This window comes from Taeniopygia guttata, chromosome 5 (genome assembly GCF_048771995.1).
Source record: "Taeniopygia guttata chromosome 5, bTaeGut7.mat, whole genome shotgun sequence".
NCBI classification, from domain to species: Eukaryota; Metazoa; Chordata; class Aves; order Passeriformes; family Estrildidae; genus Taeniopygia; species Taeniopygia guttata.
The window spans coordinates 22,171,346-22,195,062 of record NC_133030.1 but is presented as its reverse complement, the minus strand read 5'-3'; the positions used below and the strand labels follow the sequence as shown (position 1 = coordinate 22,195,062).

Sequence of the window (23,717 nt, the reverse complement as noted above, 5' to 3'; positions counted from 1 at the left end):
GGATTTTTTTTTTTAAACAGAATCCCCAGATGGAAGGCAGAAAATCCCTGTCATCCCTCAGAATTAATATGCAACAGTTCTGCTGTTTGCAAAAGCTGATTGATGCAGCAGCTGAAGCAGGCTAGCAAGCAGGCAGCAAAGGACCAGGTACAGTCGCTCACTGTGGTGAAAGCAGTACACCAGGCATGGACAAAGGGGTTTTAAAATCCAGTCCGTGTCCAGAGAGAGGAGAGACTTTGTGGGGGTCTGTGTGCAGTGATGGGGCACTAATAGCTCACTAGGTCATGGACAAGAAAAAGCTTGTCACAAAAATCTATATCCAGAAACATTAATCAGGGCCTTCTCAAGGGTGTTTTAGCCTTTCCTTTCTGTCTCTTGTGGAGTCATGCATTGTTTCCTTTTCCAGCACAAATGCCTCCCATTACCCAACCTGTGTGCCCCGATAATAGCTTCAGTACAATGTGCATGTCTTACCAAGCAAGTAGGTGCTACCAGAGGAGCTGCGATCCTCACACAGACCTAAGAATGGTGATACCACCTGCTTGACCAGTTCTTCTAGCTGTAGGTAGCCCTCAGTGGGGCCAGTAGGCTCATGGACACTCTGAAAATCAAACACAAAAAGTCAATATAACCCCTAAAAGATTTTGGAATAAAGCCTGGGGTCTGCCAATTCTCTCTGCACTGGAATATCCCAACTGTGTCAGCAAAGCTTTTGGAGCTGATGGAGGTTTGGGCACCTTTCAGGTCAATCTCCTTGTCCAAGTTACAGCCACGCCCTATGGACATTGAGCAGCCAGTTCTTTTTTCTGAGCAAGGGACAGGAAGGTATGAGGTGTGCTCACACTGAGGATGTGCACAGCGTACTGCAGCAGTGTAATTGTGCCAGGGTGCTTCTGCCAGAAAACACCTCTTTGTAGAAAAGCCTTAACACGCCTTGGGCAAAGCCCTGCTCTTCCCCTAGGCAGGACTGCAGGCAAAGCACCCTCTGTGGTTCAGCTTACAGCTGTGAAGATGGTAGATAACACCAACCAATTTAACAGCAATTTCAGAAACCGTTCAGACTTCCTGCAAAGCCTCAATAAGTTTTTTTCCTCAAATGTGTTGCTTTAAGATCCTCTTTACTTTCAAGATTCTTGTATTAAAAAACATTTCAGGGAAATTGAGGTAGCACTTTAATACCACCTGCTGTTCCAGTCTGGGTCACTGGAACATCAGAACAGTGAGAACTCATACAGAACTACCAGCTTAGTCACCTTGCAATTTTGGTTGTGCTTCATGAAGTTTAATTCTCAGACACCCATTATGCTGGAGAAGAAATAAAAGCCACTAGGCTGTGTGGTGTGTTGGAGGGAAGGGATGCCACCAAGAGGGACTTTGAAAGGCTCGAGATATGGGCCTGTGCAAACCTCATGATAATCAACAAGGTCAAATGAAAGGTCCTGCACATGGTTCAGAGGAAGGCTGGATGGAGCTCTGAACAGCCTGTTCTAGTGGAAGGTATTCATGCCCATGGCAGGGAGGCTGGAACTAGGTGATCTTTAGGATCCCCTCCAAACCCAAACCATTCTATGATTCTATCTACTCAAACATGCAAGATGGCATTTTTCAGGACCGTCAGACTGGGCAATATGAGAAAAAACCAAAACTGGCTATATTTGGCATGCTTGGAAAGTATTCTGTTGAGATCTGAATAAAGAGGATAGTTACCACAGATGCTCTAGATCTTTTGGGAGAGGCCTTTGAAAGATGGCCTCTCATTTTGCCTGCTGTCAAAAGGTATTTCTCCTCTAATGGTAGAGACTTGCCCTGTCCTTGCAAAGCTGAGAAATCAGGAAAACTAGGGCACAAACAGGCATTCAGACAAGCTAGAAGATGAAAATTTGTGTGGAAAAAAAAGAGTCCTGAAACTGTTCCTATAAGGAAAGGCTGCCTTGAAAACAGCTCTTTCAAGGCAACATCTTTACCTGTTCCCAGGAAAGCTCAGGGCATCCAAATTCAGCTCTCATTCTAACACTGACTGCTCCCAAATAAGCACATATCACACCCCCTTCATCACACCCCTACTTTCCCTCCAGTGTTTGTATGATTTCAACAAGGTCAAGATACCCAAGTGAGTCAGACAAAGAAGAGCAGAGGTTCCCCACCTGCAGAATTAACAGCATCTGGACAATGGAAGCTGGAACCTTTGTCTGGACCAGGGGGAGGATTTCTTCCAACTTTACTTTTAGCAAGACCAAGTCTCTGAAGCCAAGAAGACCAATCTGACGGATAGTCAATTCCTGACCCTAAAAACACAAAGGCAAAATTCAAGTGTGAGTATCATACCAGGACATAGGCACACAGACAGGAGGGTTTATTCTGTCCATTGCTGCTGTGGCAGAACCAGTGACCCCCCAGTCACTCATGTTGAGGATTCATGCTTCTCTTTAATTTCCTCCCTCTCAGTCTCACACAAGTTCTGAGGTGGGCGTCAGCTCATCTGTGGCACCACTAGGTTTGGAGTGTAGCCAGGAATGGGCCTGTAGTTCCCCAAATGACTATGTATGTATTCACAAAACCCACTTGCCATCCAATTTCTTCACAAAAAAGCCCAGTAGCTTCTGGCACTTGGAGCTGAAAAAGCAGAGAAGGTTTGCTAGGGAACGAAGTTCAGAATATTTCTGAACTCGGAACATTTCTCAGTCTCAGAATATTTCTTAACTAAACCTACCTCTGACCTATATTGTACCCTCTTTTTGCTCAACGTCTGCACTTTAGACCTTGCTGATATGACAAAAATCTACAAGTTAGTCTATTACCGATTTTAGGATTTAGGCTGCAGTGAAGCTAGCAAGACTGCTTGAACCAAATATAATTTTAAAAAGCAACAGCTTTAATATCCTCTGCAAGACATTCCTATTTTACGTCAACAACACAAGTGAGCAGACTTAACAGATGATATAATATTTCTCAGTGTTTTTAAACACAATCTAACTCCATTTGGCATTCTGGTGTTACCACCTTCCCCTCTGCTATGTTTAATATCTGCAAGACTTTCTATTGCCCCACTGCAACTCAGTAGCAGAAATTTTCCTCTCACTCCTGCCCAGCACTTTCCAGCCTGGAAAGTTTGCCTTGTTCTTCTCAGTATGTTAATCTCTGCCCCATGGTCTGCTTGGGAATCATTTTATGATCTCCATAACAAACTCAACATAGCAAATATTTAGCTGGAAGAAATTAACAACAGTTAATCATTAATTCATAACAGGTTGCATGTCATAATTAACAGCATTATCAATATGCAAATATTAATTAAAACCAATAGCAAGGAGGGCAGCTCAGCCACAATAAAAGCAGTTTGCTGTTTTAAACCATCATTGTGTAGGGAAAAAACATGCAGGAAAGACCAATACCTATATCTTGAAACTGTATTTCAGCAGCTGCAAACTTTTTATTTATATTATGCAGTTTAGTCCCATTAACTTCATATCCCATTTCAAAATGCAAATACCTTTCTGTGCCAAGCAAAACAAGATTTGCTATTCTTTTTTCCACACCAACAGTCACATCAACAGCTGCAACTATACAAAAGCCAGTGAGTGACCTGTTTGCATAGTTTCCCTCTGTACAGCAATTTAACCAACTTGGCTGCTTAAAGGTCATATTTCCACAACAGCTATGAGCCTTGGGGTTAAACTTAGCTGAGATCTGAGGCTGGTGTGAGTTACCACCTTTGGTAACATATGCTCACACATGTGGCTGACTTAGTTTCATTCTGAATAGGTAATTGCTGAGATCACAGAAGAGCACAACTAAATAATCCTGCTGGTATTTGCAGGAAAGGATAGGGAATCAGGAACAAACTGGCTTTCCCATCTACCAGAGCAGTGTACAAAGAACTGCAGCATGATGGAAGGCACTCACTGGATGAGCTCTCCTTACATGTTGTGACACGCCACATAAGTGGCTACATACAGTTCCCTATTTCTAGGAAAAGCCCAATCTTGTTATTAGGACACTGGCCTGGCATAAGAACAACTTTTATTTCTTGCTTCACCAGCAACTCTCTCTGTGGTAGCCTAGAGCAGTTCACTCTGAGTTAAACTCTTGGATGTTTTTAGGCAGCTTAATCCATACATTAGTGTAGTACTTAGGTGCCTACAAAGCTTTAAATATCCTGTTTACCTTTCAGTTCCTCATCCAGAAACTGGCAATACTTCCCAAACTTTACAGCTTTGCTGATATATTTTGAGTGACTCAGATATTGTGACAAGAAAAATACAGCAAAAAAATATTATGCTTTCAAAGAATTTCAACATCCTATAATCATTCTTTCACCACTGACTAAGTTACTTCCAAAAGCTGAACCCACAGTGTTGAAACTTCTGTCCCATTTCTCATTACAGACATTTAATAGCAGGGCAGTAGATCTTTCTGGGAAGTGGCAGAATTATTAGCATCAGTGGGTGTGACACAGTCAACTCAACTGTTTCCACAGTACACAGGTAGCTGCAGTGCAGACAAACCCCTGCTTAAATAGGTCACTCCTTCACTGAAACTTAGGTGCAAAAGGAGAGAAGGGGAGGGTATTATAGTTGCAGTTTTACCTGTCAAACACCTACCTTCAAGCATCTGAAGCAAGGAAAGAACAAAAATAAACACAGTAGAAAGGTTAGTGTCTGTCTTTGCAGAAGTCCTTTCTCTTTTAAGAAATGCCAGCTTTAATAGGATTAGAGGAAAAGGGCAAGCTTTGAGCGGTACCTGCTGCCTTTCAAACAATACAAGGGAAAAATAATTTTAAAAGGCTCTGGGAATAATGTCATCCAGAAGAGGCAAAAGTCAAGGGGAGGAGGTTAGCATTTCCAAGAACGTCATTCTCCACATGAGGTACATTTTTCTTTTCCTCTGATGGCAGAAAAGTCAAAATAGCCTGAGGAGGTGATTAGACTGCTCATATAGAAACTCTGATAAAACTACATTAAAAAATTATACAGCTCAACACTTTTGATGGGATACTTGGCCTTCAAAATACAGAGTGCAAAAAGGTTTTACATAAAGTGTTCATCCTTCCTCTACCCATAGACTTATATGTTCCATTATTGAAGGTTCAAAAAATCTAACTGAGGATTTTCCAAAGGCACAAATGGGATATATGTCCTCCAAAAGTCATTAGGGTGAGTTAAACATGTTTTCTCCTGATCTAGTCTTCAGATTTACACCTCTAAGACAAGCTGTCAGTATTGTCATCTGCACCAACAGTCACAGCTATTTAAAAGAGAAGGAACTATAAATACAAATAGCCCAGAGCTTCAGTTTAGACAAGGTATAGTCCACCAGTTTCAGTGTGCAAACTTAGCTAAGCACAGAGAGCAGACAACTGGGAATAAATTCAGCCCAAAACACCATGCTTGTCCAGTAGATTTTACCAGTCCTTCTTACAGTTAATACTTGGATAAACTCTACTTCCTCCAAGATTTAGTTTAAAGGTTTTGACATGTATTTAGCCACTGGCCAAACAGTGCTGCTGGCAGAGAAGTTACCACTTGCCATTAGCAGGCATTGCAGTTCATTGCTTCACCTGACTGAACTGTATTTAGGATTACCTGGACTGGGTAGAATATTGCCTGGAGTGTAGGAAGAGTCTCTGTAAAATAGTGATCCCAGATTTCAGACAGGACATCAATGCGATCCTCACCTATGGAAACAGAGATTGGAGCAAGAGCTTTAGTGACAGGGACACTAAAATCAGGTTGGATTTTCCAAGTACTCTCTAATTCCCCAAGCAAGAGACTTCATTTCTGCAGTTTCTGCCCAAAACTGGACATCACCCAGCTAAGCTTCCCCTTAACAGACAGCAACACAAGGCTGTGACCACTATTTGTTCTATGCAAAACATGAGACCAGCTCCAACAAGAGTGAAGCCCCTCTTGAACCAGAGGCTTTAACCCCACAGCACAGGATTGTGCAATTGCACAGCTCACAGTTAACATGCTCAACTAGCACAAAACAGCTGAATCTGAGAACCAGCAGGTCACAGCCAACATCAGCTGATCATCCAACATCACCCTGCAACGGAGTCAGCTCAGAAGAGCTGAGCCCCCTTCCAGCATCCACTCAGTACCAAGCAGCTGCCAGGTACCTGTCAGGAATCCCAGCAAAGGCACTAATGACAAATGAGGCACTTGTGAAGGTTCCCAGACAAAATCCACTTGTGGCCAACGCTTGTATGACTCTAATTCAAACAAACATCCCCAAACGTAACTGGGTACTTAAAACCAAGGCAGACTAAGCTATGAATCTTGGGATTCCCATAACAGGAATACAATTGTGATCAAATTATGTTCATAGGTTTGAATTACAGAGCTGTGCACTCCTCAGCATCTGGGCCCAAAGCCTCCGAGTTTTTAAGTTAAAGGTTTGCAGTGTTTAATTCAAGTTTTAGATACATCTCTGGAAATCTCAGGTGCAAATAGACTCAGAGTTAAAACCACAAGTTTCTGACAAAAATATTTTCCAGGATACCTCTCACAAAGCCTCAGCTGGAGCTCAGAAGCAATTTAGACTCAAGAAGCAGTAATTGAAGACGGTCACTCAAGACAGATTTGAAGGCTCATCCTCAAGGTCACTGAAGGCCCTACATGAGGAACTGGAATATGTGTAAAATCGTAACTCAAAGGAGCCTTATCACTCTGCACTGAAGTGCTTTCCTCATCTGCAGACTTCTACGCAGACTTTTAGTGTGCTTGCCCATGGGTTGTGCTGCTTAGGACATGGCCAGAGAGAAGAGAGCCAGGAGGACTAGATCCTGCAGACATTTCCCTTTGAGCAGAGAGCCAGCTCATCAGCAACCACAGAAAACATGAAAGAGATGCTTCACTGTGTCAAGTATGACTATGGCTTCAAAGTTGGAATTGCAGGCAGACAAGAAACTACTCAGCACTCCCACAACAGCCTAGTGCAAGTGAAAAAGACAGCAGGAAACAGATCAATTGAATGTTCAAATTTTTCCCTCCTCTGCCTCCTACCCAGGACTACAATGCTTTGCTGTTTGGAAACACAATGAAACATCAGAGATCACTTCCCCTTCTGAAGGGGAAACAGGGATGGTTTGTTTCTTCAAGAAATTGTAAATCCTGCAGGCATTGAAAGAGATTCTGACAGACTGTATAAAGAAAAATCACATTAAAGAGGTGTGATTGAAAAATAGACACAGATAAAATATTGCCATGCCCTGCAGCCACTCTGTCTGTGTAAGTTTTCCAGGAAGACAGAACTAACCAAGAAGTGTGTACAAGAAATCCTCATTGCTGTGACCACAAGACCTGCAACAAGCCCACACATTATAAAAGAAAGGTGCCCATGAGTCATCTCCTGCAGTGGTGCCAGCCTGCACAGCTAAGTGGCTCCAGTGTCACTTCAAGCTGGGGACAGAAAAATGAGGCATAGAAGGTGTTTTGCTGTCTGTTTGGGAAACTTCATCTGACCCAAACTACCTGAACATCTGCAAAATTCTCTTGGGCAGCTCTCAGTTTATTACAAACTCAAACTCAATTTTCATAATGCTAAAGCAGATCCTAGAATAGTTTTATATGAATACAGAAACCAAAGCCTCTCATAAGCTGTGCAACATTCATTCTGAAGAGCTGGTAGTGGCAAGGCAGGTTCCCACATATTGGAAAATACAGGAGTCTGCCTTTTTTCCTCCCTCACAGGGCCAACGCTGAAGAAACACACCCCAAGCAGGAGGCTGGCAACCCCTTAACTCCTTTGGGGCCCAAATCCTACAGCCTGCCAACTGGGTGAAGTCACTTGGTGAAGAATGGGGCAGAGGAATCCAGGCCCAGAAACGATGTGAGATCAAAAGCATCTATTGGCATTTAATGACCCACATACAACACACTGGTGATTAGCAAGGGATCTTCCCTGCAGGCTAGAAAACTGGGTCAAACAAAACAGCAGCTTGGTTTTGAATGAAGATGTGCTGGTTTTGCTTGAGCAAACAGTTAATAAATGTGAGAAGCTTCCCACGTCCAGCACTGAGTGACCACACCACACTTTCCTTGGCCCACAGCTCTGCAGCAGCAGTTTGAACACAACTCCATGTGTGACCAACTTCATTCCTTAAGGGTTTCATTCCCACCAGAAGGACCATTATTTTCTTGAAATTTACACAAAGCATGATAGTTCAGCTCCCAAAAGCATGACAGAGAAACCAAAATTACGCTTACATCAAGCTGCAAATCACATTGAGAAATGAAAGGCAGAAGGCAGCTCCGAGCAGTTTTGCAACAGGATCCATGTCCAGAGCAGAACTGCCATGAGCCCAGGTTCAGCTGCCACACAGGACCCACGCTGCTGCTTCTGAGGTGAGTTATGGCTGGTGGGAGCACTGTGTCTCTGTGGCTATTCAAACAGCCCACCCTCAGCCTCACAAGGGCTCCCGAGGGGCTGTGTGGCACCCCAGGACAGTACCAGACAGGGCTGTACACGTTCCAGACATGCAAATCATCTCATCTGACCAAACATCAAAGCACAACTCCCTTCCAAAACAGGTTTCCTACTACACTTACCTTCACACAGCTTGACCTTCTCCTCCATAAACAGCAAGCCTTTCGCAAGGAGCTGGTTCTGCCAAGAGAAAAGAGACATGCATTTGCCTTTTATTTATTTATAATCAACATGGAAGAATGCATTTTTGTCAGATACTACCCACTTTGCATGCATTAATCTTTAAGTCAGCCATGTTGTAGTACCTTCTTCCAGCACTGGTCTCAGTGTTAGTGCTAGACATTCCTTAACCCGCTCTTGTTCAGCTAGACTTCAGAATGCAACAGACACAGCAATTGAAAAGTCTCCCAGGAATGGGAAGGGCCACAGGGAGGGAGTCAAGAAAATAAAATAGTTCTTACCATAATGGTGCATCTACATATGCTGTAACTCAATTACATGATGGAAGTGATCAAAGAGTCAAATGCTATGAAAATGTCCCACTCTCTTCTCCTTTTTGCATTTGCTCATTGCTTGTGTAACTGCACAGTAGGCCAAGTTCAGCTCCCTAACACCTGCTTCTGTATTCCTACCTATTGTCTTTCCATGAGGCCATTCTTTTTGTATTGAGAAGTTGGATCATCTCAGTCTGCAGTGTCAAGCTGCAGAAGAACTGGCAGGACCTGGTCTTTCTCGATAAACTCAACTCTTATTGACCAGACAGATCAAGATATCAATATGCCTGTTTGCAGTTCAGGACATCCAAATACCTGATTAGCTTTTCATTCCCACTTCCCCAGACTTAAGAATGATGCAAAAACAACTCTTTTGCATCTTTTTGTTCTCCCAACAACACCAGGTGAATCAGTTATTCTGAAAAGCTTTGAGAATGCCAGAGAAAGGCACTGCAATCACCACATAACACACGATAACTGCATCCTAAAAAAGGTACAGCGATCATACTGAGAGAATGTAGGCCTTCTGCCCCTCTGAAGGGATTCAGTATCAGGGCAGCCCACAACAGTCAGAGATGACTCCCCCACTTTTGTTTTTAATGGGGATTCAGGTCAAAGTCGCACTTTTGAGCCTTCCATCAGCCAAGGAGCAAGGCACACCTCCTTCACTCCCAGTGGGCACTGCTGTTACCTCACTGCCCAGGCACCACTACGGCCTCCTGATGAGCTGCCATCGTGCCCTGGTGCTCCTGCTCTGCACTGCAAACCTGCCTCCTGGAACCACACACCAGCCTGGCTCAGCCCTGACACAGGGACAGGCACCTGTGGAAGCATCCCAAGCCAAGAGAGCAGCACACCTCTGCATCCTCCCTTCAAAAGGAAGCTAACACAAAGCTGGGTATAAAAAGGAGGAAAGATTGCTCTGTGACATTCTCAGGCTGGGAGATATTTTACACCTGGGCAATGACAACAGGATTTAGCAAGCTGGATAAATATGTTCACACAATGAAAAAAAGCTACAGCACTTTCCAAATGTTAGCAGTGAGTGGAAGGTGACAGTTTTATGAAGAACCTCTAGGAGAAATACGGGCTTTGGAGGGAAATATTAAGTTGTTGGGATGTCCATTCAAGTTTTGTTCAACAGAAATAAATGACTACACATATCATGATCTGGACAACAATAAAAAAACTTGCCAGAAAAAACCAACAGTGTGAAACAATAGAGAGAAAGAAAACTGTAATGAAGAAAACCATAAGGGGAAAAAAGTGAAACCCCCTTATACTATAAATATTTTTCTGCTTGAACATTAGATAATGTTGGAGTGATATGGCACTTTAATCCTTCCAAATGCTTTCAGTTCATTAATAAAAGTACTTAATTTCTTTATTTGTCAACCTGTAGCTCAAGGCAATTACTTCTCATATACCACAGGGGAAATTTATAGCTGGTCTTCAATACTGTATTATTTAAAACTACTTGGTAATATAAAGGTGTGTATATATATATATATACACACACACATGAGGATGTGATGCTTATTTTCTTGTACTTCTCAGGAAATATGAATTCCTTCTCTATCTGCCACAGAACATTAGATTTTATCTTACATACATTTCTCACTCTGGATACAATTTTCCAGATACTTTGTCTAAAAGTAAATATTATTGATATTTTTTACTCCCAGAGATTTTTTTTTTCTTTTGCAGCTATGTCAGCAACCAAAGAACCCATTTGTACGTGCTAACGGACAGCACAGCTGTATCTATTGCAAAATAGATATATTAATCATTACTCCATGGTAACAAATTTATAATGCTCCTACAAGTGTATTATAGCAATTCCATGTGCTAAAGAGATTGCATAATCCCATTCTAAAGGTTTCCTTAAAAAAGAGATTAGGGCTATATAGTTACTGTAGTTACTGCAGACTTTACACTTATCCTCACAGATTTTTCCTTTTCTTGTGGAAGAGACTTAAAAAAAAAAAAAACTAAGTGAATCAACTACACTTCATTTCCCTTCTCCCCATCCTAAAAATATCTGGAAACGTTACTTCATCTTTTCTGCAAGAAGTCACAGGCTTAGGAATTGATTCAATCCAAACATTAATCCCTCAGAGCAAGCCAGACAGGCAAATTGTCATTAACAAACCCTACAGACTCTGCTGACAAATCAATACAAGCTACTCAATGCAGCTGCAGTGGAGGTCTGTATCAGACCTTGTCTAGATTACAAGTCTCATTTTGCTGCTGCATCCCTACGTGCCAGAAGCACAGAGCTAAGAGGAAGAAGAAATCTTCTATTTAAAGCAAGACCAGATAAAGACTCATACCAAGTAAGCTTGAAAGGTACATTTATTTGAAAAAGTTCAGTTGCCACCTTCCATCTCTTTGCAGTTACAGCTGAACAGAGATGGGAGCCAGATGAAGCAGGGATTGCCTTCCCTCCCCAAATGTGCTTTTCCTGGCTCCCCATGGTGTTTTCCTCACCCTGCTCTTGGGACACCACGGGATGCTCTATCCTCATTGTGGTAGGTGCAAACTGCCTCTTTGCTATTCTGCTGTGCAGAGAAACAAAGTCCCAACTTCAAAACACATACGTGCAGTTGAGAAATCTGGAGAAAGATGTTTTGCAGTAGATAGAAGTGATCTTATGAAATCTCAGAGGCTGACCCCTTTTCTCAGAGCAGAAAACCAAAATAGCTGACTGAGATATACCAGTAAGAAGGGCAGCTAAAAGAAAGCTCTTATGTAAAATTTTAAATGCCCTAAGTTTTTAAAGACAGGATTCAAAGTGAAAATAATCACTTTTCATTTGCTCCTCAGTAAAGATCCTCTCACAACATGTCTGTGTTTGCTACTCTTTAAAGTAAGTCAAACCGCTGGGAATAAAAAAAATTTTGAAGGCAGTCAGACATCACCTTATAAAACACACACACTTTCCTCTTTTCTGGCACAGATATTTTCCTCTTTCCCTTCTCTGTTAGAGAAATTGAGGCAAATTTCTCCATGTGTGCCCAATGGAGTAATACCACTCCCACCCTCATCCCAGAAGGTGAAAGCTGTCCCAGGCACAACAGCTGGGGCTCCTGTCTCAAACCAGCAGTGCCTGCAGTGCCCAGCACCTTCCCCCTCCCTCTCTCCCATTGCAGGGGTTGGGCATTCCCAGTGGGGCCCTTACTGTGTATGTCCCCAGTACCTCCTGGGCAAAATGGTACCCACTGGACTGTGCCCGAGGCAAAGCAGATGCTGCCTATCAGAGGCACTCAGTCAGCAACATGGGTGTGGTGCCATCCTCCACACAGAGCCAACAGGAAGGATTTTGGGGTGACAGCCACCACTTGCTCTGCTGTGAGAGCTACATGCAAGCAGGAGGCTGGCGAAAAGCAGCTGAGTAGCTTTGGCTTCAACTCCACAGAAAACATCAAGGAGGCTCAAGCCATCACAGACAACTTCACATCTTGCCTGAAAGCCATGTCTGCAGTACAGCAAGGTACAAATGAATTCTCCTGCTAATAACAAATAAGTCATTAGCTTAGAGGGAAAAAGGTTTACATGAGCATCCATTTAATTATGGATAAATTCCCTTCCTGCCTTCAAGCCAAACATGGTCAGTATGCCTTTTAAAAGCCACCTTCAAATCCAAATTAATAGTAGTTCATCAAACATCATAAGCTTGAAACACAAGTAAGCTAATCCAGAACATACTCAAAATAATTACCTCATTTTGCTGGGTCCAAAAAGAAAAAAAATTCTACAGAGCACTATAGCGTTTCTTAAATGCAGCCCCCTTTTATAGGCAGCTGAGACTTTGTGTTCTATTGCTAAACCACACTTCTACAGGCTCTACAAGCACATAGCCACTGCTTTGTGGATAATCTGATGTTAATTTGAGAAAAAAAGCATCACTCAAACTTACTTGGCAAGTACTTTCTACAAAGTCATTACCAGCGGCACACAAACACCTACCTAATTCTTGGCAGTGTTTCACAAAACACAAATTTGTGTGAGCTGCAGCATCTCATATCTAGAGCACCCTCACACCTCCATCCTTTTTTTTTAACAAGAGGGGAAATACTGACAGAAGCAGAGAGATCACTTCGATCCCACATAGAGGAGAAACTGCAAGATAAATATGAAATCACATCCTAAAATGACTCTCCCTAGAGGTGGTTTTGTTCATAACAGATAAAAGAGAAAGCCCTCTTGAGGAGATGAAAGTGAGGCAGGGAGAGTAAGAAGGAGAGCAGACCAAGTAGGCAGCACTGCTACGATCTAGACCAGGCAGCAGCTCTGGGAAAATCCCACAGCCAGGGCCCCTGACTGTCACTGCTCCAGGGGGGATCCTGCTCAGCCAGCCATGGCACCCTGACCATGGTTTGAGTGGGAGCAACCTGGCTCCCTTGGGAAGGATTCACACACATCTAGAGACTCCATGAGAGCAGGGCCTGAAAGGAGGTGTCCCTGCTGCCACCCAGGACTAGGTCCTCTGCTCGACAGCAGTGTTGAGCTGCCAGGGGACTGCATCCATGATCACAAATATGGAGCCTCTGGAGCTGCTCCATGAAAGCTGCTCTGGAAAGGGGCAGATGAAGTAGAAATAATTAGCAGACTTGCATGAATAGAGGTTCCCAGCCTATGAGAAGACAAATACAATAATAAAGAGCAGCTTGACCCAAAAGAGTATTGCAGGCACACAGCTGAGCTCTGCAAATCACACAAGTGTGAATTCTGTTCCTTGTGCAGCAGCCGATCTGCTGCAGCCCCTGGCAGCATGCACAAGACAGCACTTGGCCAGAGAAAAGCTGGTGTTGCCTGCATCCAGCAGTAACCATCACTGCAATGGCCTACACAATTATTTCCTTGCCTTGCTGTGAAATAGGTAGACACAAACCTGGCATCAAGAAAGGATGCATCACATACCCTGTATTTTTCTCTTTGGCTAAGCAGCCACATGCTGTTAGCTAGGCTTTACAAAGCAGCCTTTCAAAGGAGTGAGCAAACATCATGAGAGATGCTGGAGTCATCTCTCCAGGCTGGAGTTCCAGGAAAACATGCAGTGGGGACCTAAACAAAAGCTTTATGGTGCCACAAGAGGGGGAGGAGAGCAGGTTTCCCCCTATCACCGCTGCCAACTTGCACAGCTGGGGAGCTTACAGCGAGAGGGACTCTGACCACAGGAAGGTTCACCAGCACCACTACTGACTGCTTTAAAGGCAGAAGATAAAATCAGCTTTGGTTTGGACCCAGGCTTGCCTCATTGCCAACACTGCTTACTTTTCAGCTATTTATTGTCATCTTGCTGCTTAAACTTTGCCTGACACCTCAGCAATGTGTGCTCTTGCACGCTGCAGCTCTGTGCACAAATAGAGCTGGGTCTAATTCTGAGTCAGGACTTGCCACCTCCAGTGGCTCTCCACTGCAGCAGGCTGGAAATTATATAACAGCTTGCTTCTGGTTTTGAGACATCAAAGATCTCATTGGATTAGATGAGGAAACACAGTCCACTTGCCATTCCTCACCTACCAGCTCTGCCAGTGCGGGGAGTGGACATCAGGCATCAGCTCTGGGCATTTGACTTTCTGCATTTGCAGCCTATGGGCTCTGGGAGAGGTTACAGTGCCTGGGAAGGGATCAGGTCTCTCTGCCTTGGGAGGAGACAGTTTGGAATTAATATACATAAATGCATTTGCATTTTGCCCCCCATGAGTTTCAAGATTAACAAGCCCACACAGAGTGAAAAGTCAGTTCTTCCCTTCCAGAGGTTTCGTTTCAGGCTGTTGCAGAGTCAGGCTGATAGTGCATCAATTTATCAACACGTGCTGATTTTATGTTTAAATTTTTTTCTCCACCAACACGAGGGCCAGACATTAGGAAAATCAAGGGAGCTTATCTGAAAAATCACACAGCTGCACCAGAGAAGTCCTAGTTGCTGGTACACCCTGTTCCTCCAAATCCTGCCTCTTACCTTCCACAGTCATAGGATTTCCACCTATTGCAGTTCAGCTGACCACCAGCAAACTAACCCAGCAGTGGGAGCAAATGGTGGGTGCCCTGTTGGGTTATTGAGCAGAGAGGTAGGTACAAATGTCCCTTTTCAGGAAATTCTCAAATAATTTAATGGGCAAAGTCAGTACTGAAAATCCTGGAGCATGAAGCACTGCTTTAAGGCAGACCTGCAGTAAATGCTGCAAGTCTCAACTATCTGGCATTTTCACTCAGGCTTCAATCCAAGGAGAGAGTTTATATATACAGTAGGATTGCTAAAGCGGCAGATTTATAAACACAACTTTCCTTCAGAATAAAACATCTGAGTTTGCACCGCAGCCCTTACAGGAATTATATTTCTCTTTCAAAGACAACACAGACTCATTAACTCTGATATGATGATGACTTGGTAGCAGAAAAAGACTGCATAAACTCCAACCATTTCCTAAACATTCCTTTAGCAATTTCAGGAGCTAATAACTGTTAATTTGCATGAGTGCTGATGAAAAGGACTTGTGAGTAATTAAGTCAAGTTGATCACAAAGGTAGCTTTGTCTCACTATAAAAGGTCTGTTCCATTTATACTTGAATATTCAATGCTTATAAAAATGTGCATGTGTGAGTGTTTAAAATTTACATAATATAAATTCCCCAACACTTAAAACAAATGTGATTTTAAAGTTCCTCTTAGTGGCTCCAGCTGTAAGTGTCATGGCATAAGAAATAGAAAATATTCAAGTCAGTTTACCACATCTAAATATTACATGATCCAGTTAGTTGCTCTAATTGCTGCTAGGATATTTAAAACTGCCTGGCTACACAGAACCAGGTCGATTTCAATGCAAGAGGACAGAAAACTTGCTTCTTGGAATAGCTTTCAGTGGGCTTTAACAGATGTCAGAGGAAGTCACTGCCAAAAAGATGCACTTCCACTCTGCATCCTGGTGACCCACTCCCAGCACCTCCCCCATGTCAGAGGTGATGACCACAACACGTCAAAGGAAGTAGTTGGAAACTTTGGGTTTTTTCTTTCAAGGTTATTTTTCAGCCAAATCAGCAGCTTGATTCAACTCTGCTCATTTTGGTGGCAGCAGTACTGCCATAATTCAGCTGGCATCAGCAGTGAAACAGAACCCACAGACAAATGAAATAATGTTGTCAGCCATTCTCTGGCACAAGAACAGTATTTCCCCACTCCATGGCCCTAGGAGTTTTGAGGAAAGACATTCAGGAGGGAGTGGTAACTTATCATGGCCATATGCTGTTAGTCTAGAATTGGAAATAAGTCTGCATCTTAGCTCACAGAGGGAAAAATCTCACTTCCAACAATAGCCTTTATCTCATAGTTTCTCTCACAACTTGCTTGCACCAAAAATTTTACCTCAGGCTAAGTCTGACAGATGACAAGTTGCTCCTTTTGACACTGAGCAGAAATACCCCAGAAATTAAATGTGAGTGCTGGTGGCTGCCACCCCACTCAGGGTCTAGGAAACATCCTGCCTTGTGCCGCCAACAGCTGCCTCTGCAGTAAACAACTTGTGCAGAGAGGGGCTGAGGAAGTGAAACATAACTACCCCTGGGGCAGGAGTTTTCTTCTCACTTGATAGCACAGCAGGGGGATTTTTTAAAGTCATGTAATCTAATAAATCATGTAATCTGATAGGAAACAACACTAGTCTTCTTTTTCCTCTTTTAAGCTGTTAGCACGCACACAGCAGCATCAGCTGCTTCAGAAAGTACAGAAATTTCTCTCTCTTACTCACAGGGAAGAAAACCATCTTGTTTCCAGCAGCCCTTCTTGGTTATTTTTAATCAACAAATTAAACTGAACAAAGAAAACACTGAAAAACATCAGTGCCTTCTAAAAATCATCCAGCCCATTCTCGAGCGGTTACACATGAACCTCTATCTGGCCAGTAACAATAAAACACAGCAACACGCATTCACATTTGTGATTGTTCAAGTCTTACTTCATCTTGCACATTTTCCTTTTTCATAAACTGCATTTATATTTGAGGGACTAAAAGGCAAACAGCACCCAGGTTGATTTCCTGCTGATAGAAACTTCCTTCTCTTTGCCCCCTCCTGCCTCCAAGCAGTCGTCATTATCTCTCCTCTTTCCCTTTGCTGGCCCCTGTTGCAGAAAACCATTTGAATCTTCTACACTCAAGAAAAGGCATCCCATCTTCTTTAAAAACTTCAAGTGAATTCTTTGTTGATCTTGGCATGCTACTAGCAGCCTTTCTTAAGTGCAGAGGAAGATTATCCTTAATTCTGCACTCGCATCAATAAAAATAATTACTCCCAGGGCTATATATGGCCCACATTTAAAAAGTTCAGTACATCCATCATCTTCCACAATAAAACAAAAGCAAAACTTGTGGGCTACACGCATGTAAAAAGGATCCTAATTTTGTTATAGACTAAAAAGCTGAAGGGAGCAAACCTCAAAATAAAGCAATCAAGTCATGCAATACCTGAAAGTAATCTGTGATGAAGGATCCAAGTTCACTCTTCAGGAGCCGTCTGCAGACAGAAGGAATGGAGCCATGAAGTAGCAGCCACTGCTGTCATTTCTTACAGCTATATCTGCACTTTACTACCAGTCATACCAAAGATACAGGAATGTATGGGAATGGGTGCTTTTGGTCACAGTTAGATTCATCTTACAGTTACATATGTATTTTACAAAGGCTATTCTCAAATTCCAAAGAAATTAAACAGTTTCTCTGAAGTCTTCCAATTATAAACCATACACCTAAAACAAGCAAAACAAAAGAAATTACCCCCCTGAATTAACAGAAAGCTGGGGAGAAAATCTGGAGTTATTCAGAATGAAATCCACCATTTTTTCTGCTTTTCTGTTTAAACAATGATGCCTTTCATGTCACTGAAGACAGCATATCACCCCAATGTTGTACTTCCTTTTCTTTTGGAAGTAGAAGGTGAGGATAAGGAGAGGAGAAATGAAGCAGATGCCAAGCCCACATTTTAACTACCACATTTCAAACAATAAAAAAGAAGTCATGTTTTCCAAGGAAGAAATTCTAGAAATTTAACAAGAGGTGTTCTAATACATACAGGCAGGCAAAAGCCACTCTAAAGAAATATTTCTGATGAAAATTGTTGGGTTTTAAATCAGGCTGTGATAAAAGTTTTAAATTCTAATACATATTCATATTTCAAAAAAATATATAAAAATCAGGATTGTTTTACATCAGAGGCAGCATTGAAAAACAACTTAGGAAGTTCAGTGCATTTGCACTTTAAGCTTTCAGTAATTGAGAATAAATTCTGTAGCAGTAAATTCTGCGTAAATTTAAAGGTTGCCCAACACTTTCCAATGCCAAACACTGCAAATTTTTTTTTCTGTACTAAGAGTTTTGCTTTTTACCAGTGTGAAGTATAGTCATGAGTGCTTGAAAACAGCATTTGAATCAGCAGCCATCCAGTTCTTAGGCTGGATTTTTACCGCCAAACTATGCCACTTTACCTCATCTCTGCTCAAAGTCAAATTTGACAGCCTTCCTCTCTAACCATTTTACAATGCTTCTACATCTATTTGCATGCCAACATGCCTTTACTCTTTCTGTCTCTGAGTGTTTATATTCACCCACCCAAATCAAAGCCCATGTCTGTGTCTATGAGATCAATAAATCAGGTAAGTCTTTAGGCACCAATTTGTCAGAAGCTTTTCCACTGGCTTCAGCGAAATCCAGCAGGCTCTCCACCAGCTGACCGACAAGCCTAGCAGGATTTGGCTTCATGCAGGTAAGACCAGCAACCAGAGGCTTGCACTTTAGAAAAAACTCAACGGAGGGGTCTCTTCCTAAGGATGGCCAGGTCACTTCCCACTTACAGAAATTCCATTTTCCAAAGGCATTTCTTACACTTCCTCTTGCCGTGACAACTGACTTTCAGAGTAGTAAAAAAAAAAAAAAAAAAGCTAATGAAATGTATCAAACCACAGCAAGATAAAAACTAGGTGGCAGCAACCCAGAACAAAATGTTACCACCTACTCATCTTCTGGTGCTGTCATTACCATCCTCCTTTAAAACTGTCCCATGTTTTCCTCTGCCAAATGATGAAGCACTGTGCAGAACCTGAGAGCCTCTTACTGTATTTGCAAACCACAACCCAGGAGTTGAGTGGACAGCTACAAGCAAGGGCAAGGAAAATGCACCAGCTCAACTTCATGGCACACAAGAGTTGTCTGTCCCAGAGGTTTGGCTTTTCTTCAGTGTCAAGCTAGAGAGTCACCTTGTGCACAGAGCTCAGCCCGTGCTGGGAGCTCCATCAAGAGCCACAGGTGTGAGGCTGCAGGTGTTCATACTGACACACATGCAGAGGCCTGTCCTTTGCTCCTTAGATGGGCATTAATGAGCTACTTGGATATCAAATGGTCTATTTAAAGAGTGACATTTGGAGATGTAACCAATGCTCCGGGCACCTGCAGGAACATTAATCATGTAATTCAAGGTGAATGCTTCCAAGTGCAGCCTGGCAGTACATGAATATGGAAAAGGGCATTTCCCCTCCCACCATCAGCACTGCTCTCAAAGCATACACAGTTCATAAAGAATTTCCTGTTCTTTGCCTGGTTTTCACCAGATTGCATTCACTTCAGCAACCAGCATGAAGAGAGCATGGTCCAGCCTCTGGGGCCAAGCCCAGACCGCACAGCAGTTCTGCCTCCCTGGAAGGGTGGGAAGGAGCACCTGCTCACACTTCAGGGGAAAAGCAGGATGCAGCCACTGCCACAGGCAAGTCACAAAGCCCAAAGCCACCCCCAAGTCTGCTAATGAGCTGGGCCTTTAGGTATTTCCCAAGCCTTATGACATCTGTTTTTATTTTCATGTCCACAAATACTCATCCCATGGAGAATTAAGACTGCTCCAAGTACTTAAACCTAACTTGAAGACTTCTGACCTGAACACACTAAAATATCATTAAAGCGCAAGATGCTGCCCTTGCTCAACTCTCAAAAGGAATGATATTAAACTTTTCGGGTTTGGGACTAGACCAAATCGGACAGAGTCTCCTGCCCTGATAGCTGCATTTATTTTGAAAGTGGGGAAAGGGGTAGTTTAGACTGCTCTTTAGTACATACTTTGCTCAAATTGCCATTTGAGTCTTTTGAAGCTCAAAAAAATGCAATAGGAATGAGAGGAGGGCATATAAAAGAAGAAGAGACATGTGTAACAGCACTCTTGATGAATTAATATGGATGCAGTGGTAAAAAGAGAAGGAGGAACCTACACCATTAGCCCTGACACAGGAACAGCACTTGGAACCAAGGCAAGAATAAATAGTTCTTTATCTACTCTACAGTCCTATCTATTACTAATCAAAGTTTCCAACTAATCATAATGAAACCACAGATAATCATGAAACCTGCTTTTAAAAGAAAACGATACTTCTAACCATCACTGGCATCAGTGACAAAAATGTTAGCTATGTTTTTAGGTTTTTTATCTTTACTGTTCATATTTTCAGGTTTTGCTCTAAAATGATCATGTGAAGATTAAGCTTTTAAACAAAATGCTGTGGTTTGCTTTAACCAGTCCACAGTTCTGAGAAGCTTGGTTTCAGAAAAGAGATGTCAATATTATTATGTATAAAACATATTCAAAAGAGGCATAGCTCCTAGAAAGGAACAAAAGCCTTACAATCCTAGCCAATACACAACCCACCCTTATCAAAGCTACACAAATTGAAGAAAAATTATCCAAATACCCTGTGCCATTCATGCCACTCGATAGCAAGAAAGAAGTAATTTAGCCAGAAACCCCAAAGCTGTGCCTAAATTTGCTTTCATTCCTTCTCCTTCCACCAATATCTTGGAACTGTGGTTCTGAAGGCAACAGATCCCAGCAAACACCAAACAAGCAGCAACAGAAGTCCATTTTCATGCATTTCAGCAACCTACCTGATATTTTCATTGAGGGTGTAAAGTTCATTGTTCTGCAAGCCTCCCCCTTTGAACACATTTATCACTGCTGTTTGTACGCTGCCAAAAAAAAAAAAAAAAAGAAATAAGACAGGACAACATCCATGAATAACAGTGTGATTTACCACAGAGCACAAAGTTAGCAAGGCACCAAAAGCAGCGCGATTACAACCAGGTGAAGTTAATTGCCCTTAACTAATTCCACTCCTTCTCACCTTGAAATTGTTACTCTTAATTACCTACATCTCCCCTGGGAGACAGAGCAGAACCAACCTCAAATTCTGCCTGGGGTAAGCAAGGGAAAGTGGTCACAGGGATACTCCTGGTGCCAGATGTGTCTTGAACACAACAGTTTGGGGCTTTTTTGCTGCATGCTGTAGGCTAGTTGCTATGAGGAGACATAGATTTTTTTTGTAATATCTGCCAAACACATCATGCTGCATTATCCAGTGATCCTACCATAAACTACCCACTCTGCAGCATCTGGCAAAACCCTGGCCATGCTGGAAGATGTTCTGCAGCCAGCCATCGCCTCAGATCCGAGTTTAAGCCTTGTTAATGCTTGTAAGATGCTCTTGGAGTATCTTCAAATTCTCTCACCAGCACAGAGGAAGTCATAAAGTGACAAGAGACAAGAAGGTTTAGCAGGTCTAAAGGTTGACATGGCTAACAAGGACATGTGTCATTCCCTAAATAGACATTCCCTTCTGTGGGCCAGTTATGGCATCTGCATGCTTCACAGACCTCAGCTCACTATCATGGCACAAAACTGCAATGTTTTTGCCAGGCTACTTTTGTGTGACATTGGTAAACTGAGCTAGGTCAGCAAGAACAGTCTGCAGAGTGCAGAGCTGGAGCCATGTGGCAGGAGGGAAGGTGGGAACACCCGCTTCTGGTAGCAGCAAACTATTACATCACATCAAGACACAGGACATCTCACTCTTTACCTTTCACATTGTTTTTCCAGTTGCCATTGCTGCATGACACACACAACAGACAAGATTTAGCTATTAATAGGAAATGCTGGTTGAAGCCATAAGCTTAGTAGTTGTCAGAGGAACTTGACAGTGATAAAAGCTTCATAATATGCAAATACATGCTTTGCGAATTAATACACTGCCATTTATTACAGTACTAGGACTGTGTTTTCCTAAATGGCACTTAAAAATGCAACTGTTAACAAAAAGCAATTCTGTTTCTCAAGAGAGTGTGGCTGAAAAACATTGGCCAAAACCAACCGAGCACTAGTAGGCCTAAATTTTTCAACTCCACAAGTGCTTTCAATGCCTGCAAAGCCTGGACATGTCAAAAATTCATGCATGCTTATAAACAGCTGAACTTAAGTCTTAAATGGTGTGAAACACGAGGGTAAGATACACGTGGCCCTCACTGAGGAGCTGCTGCGGGCAGGAGCGCAGCCAGGGGGGTTCTGCTGACCTGTTCCAGGCAGAGTTGGAGCTGAGCTGCATGGCCTGCCGGGCTGCCTGGAACCGCGGCAGGTCACTGAGCACAGGGGAGCTCATGAAGCGGGGCCGAGGCCTCCTGAACGAGCCCATCTTGTGGAACTGCAGCGCAAAGGACACAGCTATGGTGAACCCTCCTTTCATAGGGTCAGGTGGAGGGGAGCAGGACCATCAGAAAGGCTCTTCTCTTGAAGGTTCAAGCATCAGTCTCAGCAATGTCCATGAGTCTTCAAGCCCAAGGGCTCAGTAAAAACCAGAGTCAGCCCTGGACTAGCGATTCCCCGCCCCGTCGGGTTGTGGCATGTGCTGCATGATGAAGGAACTGAAGCAGTCCTGCAATGCAAGGAGAAAAGAAAAGAGTAAGGAAGAGAAGGGAGGGATGAAAATACCCTGTGCCATTAACAGCAGCTTTGGGAAGACTCTGGAATTCCAGAGTTCTTCAACAGCCCCATTTGTCATCTTGCCCCTTAAACAATGACCCAACAGAGCCAGTCAGAAATGCAAGCATGGTCTCTCTTATTGTAAATGCAGGTGAACCCAACGGGAAGAAATTACAATATCTGACTCAATTCAGAAGGCTGAATTATTTCTTTATTATAACTATATTAAAATACATTAATATACTATATAAAAGGAGGATACTAAAACTACATATTACTTTCTCTGACCCTATCTCTAACTTTAACTAAACTCGTGACCCTCTCTCAAGAGTCCAGCCCCAGGTGGATTGGATTGGCCATCAGGCTCAAACAATCCTCACCAGAATCTAATCAAGCACTCACTCCAGGTAAACAATTCTCTAAACACATTCCACATAGGAAAAACAAGGAGCAGAAAAAGAAATTGTTTTATCTTTCATTTCTTTCTGTGCACCTCTCTGAAAAATCCTGAGAAGGAGAGAAATGTGCTTGCCACATCTCTGACTTCAATTAGCAGAGATGCAAGAACAGAGATGCCTCAACTCTTCTGCCAGAGGCACTTACAAATACCTTTAAATACAGTTAGCCACTCAGCTTGTATATAAAACAGTAGTAACTGGAGAAAGGCAAAACTATTCCAACTAGAGAGGTACAAAAGATGAACAATGGAAAAAAAAGATGAATAGACTAACACAGTGCTTTTTTGTTTGAGAAGTGTTGTGCAAGGGAATAAACCCACTTGCTATCAGTTCACTACAAAAAGAATATAATAAGGAGCTTCTTCAAAAGAGTTCGAACATCCAGATATTTTGAGCATGAGCAGGGCTTTTATGTTTCTGGTTTTTCTACAGCATGAGAAGTAATTGCTAGGCCAGTTACGAAATGCCCGTATTTTCCACTCGGATCATCATCTCCATGCAGATGACTATGTAGCCCCAAGTAAACCACAGAAATAGAAGAAGTGAGCTTGAATAA

At 42.7% G+C, this 23,717-nt stretch overlaps 1 protein-coding gene across 1 annotated transcript in view; it reads right to left on the bottom strand.

Moving 5' to 3' along the window:
• Positions 1 to 23,717, bottom strand: part of PRR5L (proline rich 5 like) — a 42,028-nt gene that overhangs the window by 6,184 nt on the left and 12,127 nt on the right. The window contains exons 2-8 of the mRNA XM_012573854.5: positions 22,298 to 22,656; positions 20,840 to 20,920; positions 17,387 to 17,435; positions 8,550 to 8,607; positions 5,583 to 5,674; positions 2,145 to 2,285; positions 475 to 601 (exon numbers count right to left, since the gene is read on the bottom strand). Of these exons, the coding sequence (XP_012429308.4) occupies positions 475 to 601; positions 2,145 to 2,285; positions 5,583 to 5,674; positions 8,550 to 8,607; positions 17,387 to 17,435; positions 20,840 to 20,920; positions 22,298 to 22,467 (718 nt within the window). The 5' untranslated portion in view covers positions 22,468 to 22,656. The remainder of the gene's footprint in view (positions 1 to 474; positions 602 to 2,144; positions 2,286 to 5,582; positions 5,675 to 8,549; positions 8,608 to 17,386; positions 17,436 to 20,839; positions 20,921 to 22,297; positions 22,657 to 23,717) is intronic.